Genomic DNA, 10,916 nt, shown 5'->3' with positions numbered 1-10,916 from the left:
CTCATTAGAAAAGAACAGCTTTCTAAGAGGTAATAATAATATGTAAAAAATACTATATAAGATATGTGAGTCTTTCCATTCCCTGTTTAACTTCACAAATTATGTCATCCGTTAGCCTTTCTCTGCAGGAGCAGTCACCTGAGTCACTGTGGTGATGAAGTTACAGGACACAGATTGTTAATAAACAGCGAACATGGCCCTAATGGACATGATATTTGTGTTCATTAATTATTTCTGTGTTCTATAAATTGAGTAAATATTCCTTATAATTTTCTGATAATTGAATTGCCCAACAAACTCACTGGGAAGGAGGTCATATCTGCTTAGCAGCAAAGCCATGCCTCTCAGGAGACATAAAAACCTCACAACCAAGTTCTACACATCTAACCAATAGTAAGAGAGGGGCCCAAGAGAAGGCACAAAAATGAGGGACCTGTAATTCACACCACAGGAGTTCCATAGAGACACTAAACTGAAAGCTATAATATATATGCAGAGGACTTAGTGCAGAGCCATGCAGGTCCTGTGCTTGCTGCTTCTGTCCATGTGAGTTCATAGGAGCTTTTCTCAGTTGACTTAGAGGTCTTGCTGTCTTGTTGTCCTCCATTTCCTCTGCTCTTCTGCCCTTTCTGCCTTGTCTTCCATGGTGTTCCCTGAATTCTGGAAAAAGAAATGTGATGAAGGCATCCCACTTGAAACTTCATTCTTGTGTCTTCTCTTGCACCCCTTTCCTTCTGTTAGGAAGACATGTCTAACTTTGTTGTGATGGTTTTGCCTTATTTTATATACTATGTAATCATATTTTGTTATTCTCTCTTAGAAAGCTGTTCTTTTCTAATGAGAGAAAGAAGTAAAGTGGATTCAGATAAAAGGGGAGATTGTGAGTAATAAAGTAGAGATGAGCTGCAATCAGGGTGTATCCAATGAGAAAAAAATCTATTTTCAGTAAGAGGGACAAACTATCAACAGGAAAACTATTTTTAGTATGCTCTGCAGAATGTGGAGATTGGAAGTAACAATAATTTATCAGAGATTTCAAACAGCAAAAATAAATGCTTTGAAAATGTCCACCATAAGGAAGTGAGAAATGTTAGAGATAAATATATTTAGCATGATCTAAACATTCCTTATGTTGTGCTGTGCTGTGCTGTGCTATGCTACGCTGTGAGTGCATAAAGTTTAAGTAATTATAGTATAGGTAGTATATATAAATGTATGATTATATAGTATAACAATTATATATAATACAAAAGTATTGAATATTAAATGTGTCTAATACAATAATATCATTGCATGATATTCAAAAGTAAAGAGGCTACTACCCAATTGTAAAAATGATAACCTGACCCAAGCACTTGCCCTTGCAATGCTTGCCAGGAAGGCTGGAAGAAAGACACCCTAGCAGCATCCATGGGTGCCATTATGAAGAAGGAGTGTAAGTTGAAAGGAAAGGAAAGATGGAGTACATGTGGAGAGATGGAAGAGAAAACAAAGCTGGGGGGTCTGTACACTGTGGAGAAATGGAGCCGGAAACTCAAAACAGTAAGGAAGAGACAGATGTGAGGAGGCCATGGTATCCTGATTCTGGCTGCCACCAAGGACCTTGACTGGGTCTGTGGTCCTCCTGCAGCTGATGTCTGTGTTGATGTCTATGTTCTGAGTTACCACAAAAGGCCAAACTGATGTCTGTATTCTGGGCTGCTGCTGGAGATAATGTGGATATTTGAGGAACATGTTCCTGAGTGGCTTCATACTGTTCTGAGTAGCCTGGGCTACCACCTAAGGCCATGGGGACATCTGGGACCATGGTGTCTCTGGAGGTCATGTCTGGGTTTGTGGTCTATGGCAGATGGGGTCTATTTGATGTACCAGGCCCATGTTACCCTCAAAGGCAATGCAGATTTTTCTGGTCTGAAGTGCCACCTGAGTCACTCTGATGATTTGGCTCCACACATTGTGGGTCCCTGTTCTGGAGGGTGTCCCACGATGATCTCCAGTCCTGCTGAAAACAAGGTGGGAGCCAGGAGAATCCCGCTGCTGTCTCTGCCTCTGCCCACTTCTCCACTGTCCATTGGTCTCTGGCCCGGCCTGGTGCAGGTCTGGGCCAAACAGGACAGAGTGCTAGCAGGGAGGGGAATTGATTCTGCTGCCTCCACTGCTGCCTCTACCCACGTCTCTGCTGTCACTGCCCTGTTACTTCCAGGTGCTGCACTGGTCTCTCGGTGCTGAACCACTCCAGGCTATGCAGGTGAGGCACCAGCTAGCTAGCAGGGAGGGTAGGGTCCTGAAGGCATTTCGGGAGCATATCTCTTTCCAAGTGTTATAGCTCTATTGTTAGAGCTCTTGTGATAGAAACTCTTGGACAATGGGATGATTCGGATGATTCTCACACACTTTTTCCTTCTTCTGAATAGAGCCCTTATATACATTTTCCCGGTAGGTTAGGGTCTGGCAGCAGATAACACCTATTAGCTTGGTCTGAGAGCTTGGAGATACCGTATCTACATATGGGAGACCCTGAGACACTGTTCCTCCTGACTGATGGCCATAGACCTCTCTGTGGGAGGGGCTGTGGAGGGCTGAAGCTAAATGAAAAGAACCAGGGCCCGGGAGCAGAGCCGAATACCGGCCATTTGATAAAGGTCTGGGGTTCGAGGCCTATCCTTCACTAGGCACCCAGATGCTTCTAACAGCCCACCGCCCCACAACACATCAACCCCCAACACAATCAGAAAAGTGGGCCCTGCACTTTGCCTGCAAAGGACAGTCGATCTAACCCTGGAGACAAAGGCACCCTGAGCCAGCCCTGAGGACATGAGAGCAGGAGATCTGCCCTTGCTCCTTACTGGTTCTGGCATGGGATGAGATAGCCTTTAAAGTACTAGAGGACTCTCCATGATGATACTGGGCAAAGTGAGCTAGCAGGCTAATCAAGTCACCACTTCCCAGGCCTGTATCCAGGCCTTTGAGTTGGCCTACCCCAACATCTACACCATCCATGTTCTGCTGGAACATGTGAAGGGGCCAGTTCTACAGATCCAAAGCCGAAGGATCTCCATGACATGGCCAACAAAAAGATATCTGAGAGAAGTCCCCGTCAGGATCCAGTAACAATAGTCTAGCAGAAGACAGGGTCTTGAAACAGACCAAGGACTCATTACAAAGTGTGGGAAAAAACCTTCGCGGTGGTGGGGTCCCACAGCAGTCTGGCAGCAGGGTCTGAGGCGGGCTTCCCACACAGCCGGGCAGCTGCAGCTGGCAGGCCAATGGCTGCATAAGGAAGGCTCAAGGTTCCAAAGGCTAGCAACCTGGTGGCGGCAGGCCCAGGAGACACGAGGAGTCCAGTTTTCCAAAGCTTTTATTGTTCATGGAGTGGTGAATGGGTGTAAATGGTTTGGCTACCCCCCCCCCAAAAGACAGGGAAGCCTGACTTTTATAGGGAGGGAGAAGAGGGGAGGGAATAACTTAATTAGCTATGCCCTCTGGCCTTTAGATAACTCATGAATATTTAAATCTCTGGAGGTGGAGACCTCTACCTGTGTCCTATGTGATTGATGGTGCAGGTTAAATGGAGTTACCTTGTCCAAGGCCTGACAACAAAGAACACTTGCAAGTAAAGATGTGTGGGGAAAAGGGTATTCTCTAGAACACACTGTGACACACTACAGCTTCCACAAGACATTTTTTTATTCTATTGTATTTTATTTTCTTTGAGGTATGGGACGTTGCAAGGATAGAGGAAATATACAAAGGGTACATGGTGGAAATTCACAAAGAATCAATAAAAAGCTTTTAAAAAGAGAAAGAAGTGGCTACAGCTAAATGACCATATTGACATATGAAGAACACCTATTGGTGATTATAGGAGATATTAGTTCATAATATTTTTACAAAGTTGTTCTTTTGACATATTAAGGACATACAATGCTCAATCACTGCTCCAAAAATATACCACTGTGCATGTTTTATCTTTGATTGATTTTTTTCCACACACAAAAGAATAAGCCCACATTTGGCATACTATCAGTTGTTTTCAAGCTGGGTAATATTCTATGTTTGATTAAGTTTCACTTGGAGTTCTGGATGCATATAAAACACCTCATCAAGAAGGTCATCACTGTACTTCTATGCCAGGTTGAAAACCTTTCCAAGGTGCAAAAGCTCCTCCCTAAGAGTATTGACTAACTGAAGAACTTCATGGGAAAACAGAGAATAACAAGCAGAGCATCAGGGAATAATGGTCAACCTGTTGCATGGGACAAATTTATTATAAGCTTTTAAACTGTTGAGAAATTATAGTTTGATACCTTCAGAATCTTTACATTTGTATTCATTTTCTGCAGCATGGCTAAAGTACCTGAACACAAAACACACATGAGATACACATTTTCCATTCTGAACATCATAAACATACAGTAGTGTTAGAGAAGATACTTACATTGTTGTCCAACCAGACTGCACTTGTCTACAGCACTCCATGAACTGAAACTCCAACTCCAGCAGCAAAACTTCCACAATGTCTATTTCTTGAGTTTCCAGAAAACCATGCCTGGTTTAGTTCATGTTAGGTCCCCTCAGTCTTGCCCTCTATATGTAGGTAGAGTCATAGAGTATCTTCTGTGTGACTGAAATTTCACTTTGCAGAGTAGCTTCAGGGCATTGGCTCATGTGCCAGAGTCTCCTTGTTTCTGAATTCTAAATAATAGAATTATTATTTAGAGACAACAATTGTGTTCCTATATTTGGACAGTTCTAGCCCTTAGGGTGTATCTTGGGATGTTGAATATTGTCATACACATTTTGTCATGTATGATTTTTACTCCTGAACATAACTGATATATGTGTGCACACACATGTGTGTGTTATCGAGATCATGTCATTATATATAGTAAGTGTTTATCTCATTTTGAAAAATAGAGAATGAGGCAGTTCAGATATTGAGAAATGTCATTCATTATACAGCACAGATTTAGAGAACTGTAGGTCATCCAGGCAGTGACAAGGGAGATCACCTTTCAGGGTTCCCCCAAAGATAGTAAAGAGAAAACCTTTGCAATCACTCAGTGTGTGTGGTTAGATTGTGTAAATATAAATTTGTCATCCCTACAGTTATAGAAAAGTGAATAAGTTAAATACAAAAGACACAATGCCACATTTTCATTTAACCTCAAACCATACACATTGTACCAAGATCCATAGCTCTGGTGCCGATACATTGGCTCATCATGAGAAAACTTACCATCACAGAAAATCAAATTTTACTATCCTCTCATACATGGATATCAACAGGTTAGTTACACGTTTTTCATTAATGAGAGACAGCAGAGGACTGACTGCAGCATAGCTATGGGATACAAGGATCTGGAAACTATACAGAGATAGATTTTCCTGCAATATAGTTCTTAAGCAGGACATGATACTGTCCAAAGTTAACATCACCAAGAAGAGGCTCATAAGCATTAGAATGGTCTGGAGGGCTCTTTGCTCTGGAGTTGCTTTTGAAGAAAGGTTTGAGTTCTGAAGACGCTGGAACCGACTCTTATGCCTGCACAAGAGAGTCACCATGTAACAAGTCGAGAGACCCATGAGACCAATAAGGAAGACATTCCTGAAAACTAGCAGTGTGGAGAAGATGTGTTGCATTGAGGAACTCATGGGTGTAAAAGAGCAAGATCTTGTGATATATATAAGATTAACAGAGGTGTGATTTCCTGTAGCAACAACTGTTATTAAAATATGGCTGCTGATAGATGTATAGAAGATACTCAGTAAAATAAAGAAACATGAGAGCTGATGTTGGGAATTATGTTTGAACTTAGCTAAGTGGGAGCTTTGAGGGCAAAGGATGATGGCCTGGAAGACACTCAGAAGACAGGTGGCACAAACAGACAGGCTCATGAAAACCCTGTGCAAGAAAATTACTAGTTTACATGTGATATCATCCCATTCCCCTGAAGACATAAAATGGTCTTCAGTTATATATGCTGCAAGTAACAGCATCATTAGGTGTATGAGGGCCATGAGTCCAATGGGCAAGTCAGTGAGTCTCAGCCTTTGCCCATGAATGAACATGAAAGTGTGGAAGAAGAGAAGGCAGCTGTTGGCTGAGATCCCAATGCCTATCTCAGAGAATAAGGCATTTCTGATGTAAGCACTACAGTACCGTGTATGATCTTTATTCATATTATGATGAGTAGAAGTACATAGTAACTGTCTAAAGAGAAAACAAGAAAACCTTTTGTTGCATATTGCCTTCTACAAATCCTAAAAAGGAATGTATACAGATGCATCCCAATTTATCATCAACTGATCTAAAATTCAGCTCTCTCTCATGCCATCCAGAGTCCATCCCTATGCCCGCACATTTTCTAATCCTCCCCAACTGTGGGCAGCTTAAGTTTTCCATTGTGAACCAGTCTGTAAGTTTTGCTGTACAGTAAAATTCCATACATTATAGAAAATATTTCCTGTCCTGGTTTTGATTTGTATCATCTTGGTTGTCAAGTATGTGCTAGACCTGTATTTCAAGTGAATATGAAGAGGGAAGATTTCACAAAATGAAATAAGACTTTTTGGAGAAAAGAATGCCCATGCATTAAACACTCACAGAGTTATTTCATTTAGGCATTCTCTTTCCCTTTCCATTTATTTGCCAGACCAAATATACTCTCCACCTAAAATGGTGGTAAGTATGAAATATGAATTCATGCTGTTTTCAGGTTGCACCTACAGTTAGATTGCATGGGCACATGCACACACCCAACCCCTTGTGCTCTCTGAGTCCCAGCAGCAGTCTCATCCTCTAAAACATGGGGACAGTCATGAGCCAAAGTCAGGGAGACCCTAGGTGTGAAAGATGTGGTATATACACCAAATGTGAAAGTGTTTTTTGTACATCATTATGCCCATAAAAATGTCAGCCACTGGTCTTATTTTCATACCATTCCTGATGCTCTGACTCGGGGAAATTAACAAAGTTCTTTTAAAATCATTCAGTTGAAACAGAGATTAAAATTACTAATCAGTAGGATGGTGGAGCTGTCCATTTCCTGAGAGTTCTGACAGCACTTTAGACCTTTTCTTTGAATTCTCTTTTGGAACTACGTATCTCGGTTGTATTAAGATTTCTAGAAAATCAAACCAACCAGCTTCTGTGAGAAGATTCCAGTCATCAGACACTGGCAGGGAAAGACCTGCTGTTTTCTTTTTCAACAAGCAAGAGCAGAGTGGGCATCAGCTCTGGTTACAGTTGATCCAGAACTGATCTACACAAAGCAAAATGAGATTAAGACATTTTCTGTTGCCAAAACAAAATGAAAAAAAAATTAAGTCAATGAGTAAAACATAGGGGAAAGTTAATTGAAGCTAACTAGTGTTTCTTCAGGAAGTTGGATACCTGTGTTTATAGCAGAAAATGGGAACTCTGTGTCTTAACTGAGTACTCAGAGTTCTAGCAACTGCAGAGACATAGTGATCTTGGGAAATTTTTCAAACAAGCAGAGCAGGGGCTGAGACTTGACACTAAAATTTTCCAATATCCAACTTTGGGTTGCGAGTAAAAAGCATTCATGAGGGAACACTGGTAGGTCCATTGCAATCATGTGCAGTTGTCCTTTTGGGGTGAGCTTTGGAATCTGGCACCTGTGTATCAGGATCAAGACAAGTTGTGAATTCATGCTCATCTCTTTATCAAACTTCTTTTAAAATGTGTTTTAATAAGAACCTGAAAACTAGATATAAAGAGGAAGGTGGGAAGAGGTTGAATTACATCACATTTGCCACAAAACAAGATTCAAGCATTTCTATTATGAGTGAAATTCAAAGGCATATTTTTTATTCAGTAAGTAAGACAGAGAGGAAAGGTTACTGGAATAAAATCTTTTGTACTCCTAGGCCTTATGTTCACATTCACCATGTAATAAGTATCCTGTAACCTTATCATCACAGCTCCCTTAGGTGACAGCTCCAACCAAAGGGAGCAAGTCCAAGGGCTGACACCACTAATCTGTGATTTCTGAAACTGAATTGGATCAAAAGGCTATGTCACTTTGACTGACAGTTCTCCCACAAGAACTGTAGAATAACAAACCCTGGAAGGAAGCATAAGAAGCATCTTTCTGAGGGATGCTCAGGGTAGTTCCGTGATTCATAAAAAACATAGACTAGTGATGGAGCTGTGGTTGTTTTTCAGTGATTAAAAGTGGTTGAAGATGCTAAAGTTACCACATAATGTAGATTATTTGACCAAATCTGACCTGATAGCCTCCTTACAGTAGTTTAGCCTTCATGATTCTAAAGTTCAAGGAGGACAGAATCATACTCTTATCAGGCTGCAACAGTTATTAATTACAAGAAAGAGGAGAACAGCAATCTGGCTGTAAAGGTGCAATAGAAGCACTTATCCTAAGGTAACCAACAGCTGCCTGATTGGATGTAGAACACAATTCCTGCAACAGTAAGAAAATCATGTCTGGTTCTTGAAATATAGCCAACTTCTGAGGATCAATAAAGAAAATAACCTTAGAAAAAACTTAATACCTTCACTTTGCTAGATCAGTACAATCCAATGTATATTCTATACCATACACCTAGAGATAAACAAGTTTACCAACCCTCCTCATAGAAGCTCCCCTTGAGAGCAGATGGAAACTATCATATAAAGCACAACTGCACACAATGCAAAGATCTACAGATTAGGTTGGAGGAGCCTAACCACAATGAATGAGTCTAAATCACAGCTCATCCATGGTTTTTTGCCTCAGGGAACATCTAGGAAGATGAAGCAGAAAGATTAAAAGAGCCAGAATTCCAGGAAGTTGGCAATGAAACAGTCTCTCCTAGAAATGGTAGCAAAAGAAAGACTGGAATGTTGTCAATACCAACAGACAAGCTAATGTGGAAGGAGAAATTTTTGAAAGAAACTAGCCCTAGACAAACAACTACAGGCCGCTAAAGTCTCCTGGAAGATGAGAAATGGAATATCCCCAGTATGATCAAGATTGTTGCTTATCTAATACAAAGCAGTCAGTCCTGGAACCATATTACACTCAAACCAAAAAAATGCATTAATGTATTTGTGCAAACACATACGTACATATTTTGTACATAAAAATGATAAAAAAGAGTTAGTGATTTTGAGTGGGGCATATGTGAATGGTTTTAGAGAGGAAGACAGAAGGAGGAAAGTGACCTTATTTAATTAAAAATGTATTTGAAGCTAACTAAATAAGTGGGGTAAGTAACCTTGAGGCAACACTAATAGGCAGGCTGTTGTCCTGGGAAATAGGTCTCTATCAGCTCTTGGAAACTATGGCTTGATTTCTTTATTCTTATTTTTGAAGACTTAGTCACTCAAATTCATAAACCAATTCTTTCAATAACAGTTGAACTATGAAAATAATAGATGCCAAATGGGGAATATTTAATTAAATAGTAAACTGAGATTTTTAAAGCAGTTCATTGTTTGCATAACAAGTAATAACTATATAATGTATTTAAGTATGTATACTTACCAGATCAACATGAGGCATTAAGTTAAAAAAAAAGAATAAAGAAAGAAACTCTAAATAAAATTTTAATAGTTTTTATACCAAAGAAATAAGTAACTGAAGAAGAAAACGCACTTGTAGGTGATCAAAACACACACACACACCCCTGTGCTGAGGGGCCATCAGAGCTCAGGGTCTCCTTTGCAGATGCTGAAAACTTCCCTGCACCCCCTGAGCTCCTTCTCCCTCAGCCTGCCTGTGTTCCAACCACCTTCTGATCCTGCATTTACCCAGATGGACATAGCAGGGAAGATTTCTGCCTGAGGAGATCGTGCACAGGCTTAGGAGAAGGGAGTCTTTAATGCATCTCTACAGCTTGTAAGTTTAGTGTCTGTCCAAGATGAGAAGTTCCCACTGAAGAGCATGGAAATCCCAGTGGAGCATCACTGCTACCTTTATGTCACCCTGTCCTGGATAACAGCTATCTTGAGAGGCTGAGTACAAACTTTATCTGAGCTCCCTTGACACATTTGCCAGACCAGAGAGTTTGCAACATACAGCTCTAACTTTTCTCATTTTACTCCTTAGACTTAATTATGAGCAGTTTCCTTCACTGTGATGCTTTCCGATAGGATGCAGGATCCCTTCTCTTCACATAATTTTCCTCTGCACCTGAGGGTCTTCCCTATACAAGGTGTGAGAGGCAGCCATTCCCGGGTTTGGTCTCCATTTTTAAGTTAGCAATGATTTTGTTTCTTGATATTCCCAAACTCCTTGTCACAAGATTTTAGCTGTGAATGAAATAAAGTGAATTGTAAAGAAATTAGATGAAATGTAGAGAGCTCATGCTGCACTGGAGAGCCAGGTAACCAGGCAGATGGAACATAGATGAGGCCAAGCTGGGCTGTACTCCATGAATGTGGAGAGCTTTGGGGACTGCTTGGCAGGAATCTGACATTGGGCCATGACAGGGAAGTAAGTTCAGGCAGGAATCTAACTTTAGGCTAAAACAGGGCAGTAATTTCAGTCAGGGATCTAAATAGTAGGCTAGAACAAAGAAGTAGGCCTCAGGCAGTAAATATGACTTTGGGGTAAGACAAGGAAGTAGCTCAGATTTTGGTCATCCTGATAAGCCCTTAGAAACAGTGATCATGGGAGTGATCATGGGACTTTGCTTATTGCCTTGCTTGTTCTTTGACTATTTGCATTTATTGTATTGCTAGTTCCTCAACCTAGAACTGACCTAAATACTTGCATGCAATTAAAATGGTATAACAGCAAATTAGGAAAAAATAAACCTGACTTCAATCTCAGAATTGGCTGGGTTCATGCTACAATGTTGTCTAATCATCTTTTTTTCTATTTAATCCTTACTCCTATGCTGGAACCTGTTGACTGACTGAGCTGGTCTGGTCAGATGGCTCCTCA

At 40.8% G+C, this 10,916-nt stretch overlaps 1 protein-coding gene across 1 annotated transcript; it reads right to left on the bottom strand.

The window, feature by feature from the left end:
* Positions 1 to 5,241: 5,241 nt before the first annotated feature.
* LOC117714639 (vomeronasal type-1 receptor 52-like) lies at positions 5,242 to 6,249 on the bottom strand. The gene has a single exon (XM_034511185.1). The coding sequence runs from the start codon at positions 6,181 to 6,183 to the stop codon at positions 5,242 to 5,244; it is 942 nt and encodes a 313-aa protein (XP_034367076.1). The 5' UTR covers positions 6,184 to 6,249.
* Positions 6,250 to 10,916: the final 4,667 nt, after the last annotated feature.

This window comes from Arvicanthis niloticus, chromosome 9 (assembly GCF_011762505.2).
Source record: "Arvicanthis niloticus isolate mArvNil1 chromosome 9, mArvNil1.pat.X, whole genome shotgun sequence".
NCBI lineage: Eukaryota > Metazoa > Chordata > Mammalia > Rodentia > Muridae > Arvicanthis > Arvicanthis niloticus.
The sequence above is the reverse complement of the archived record's forward strand: the minus strand, read 5'-3'. Positions and strand labels throughout refer to the sequence as shown.

What these genes read in the sequence shown, in the direction of transcription:
- LOC117714639 (XM_034511185.1), bottom strand. Translation starts at nt 6,183, where the DNA reads ATGAATAAAGATCATACACGGTACTGTAGTGCTTACATCAGAAATGCC.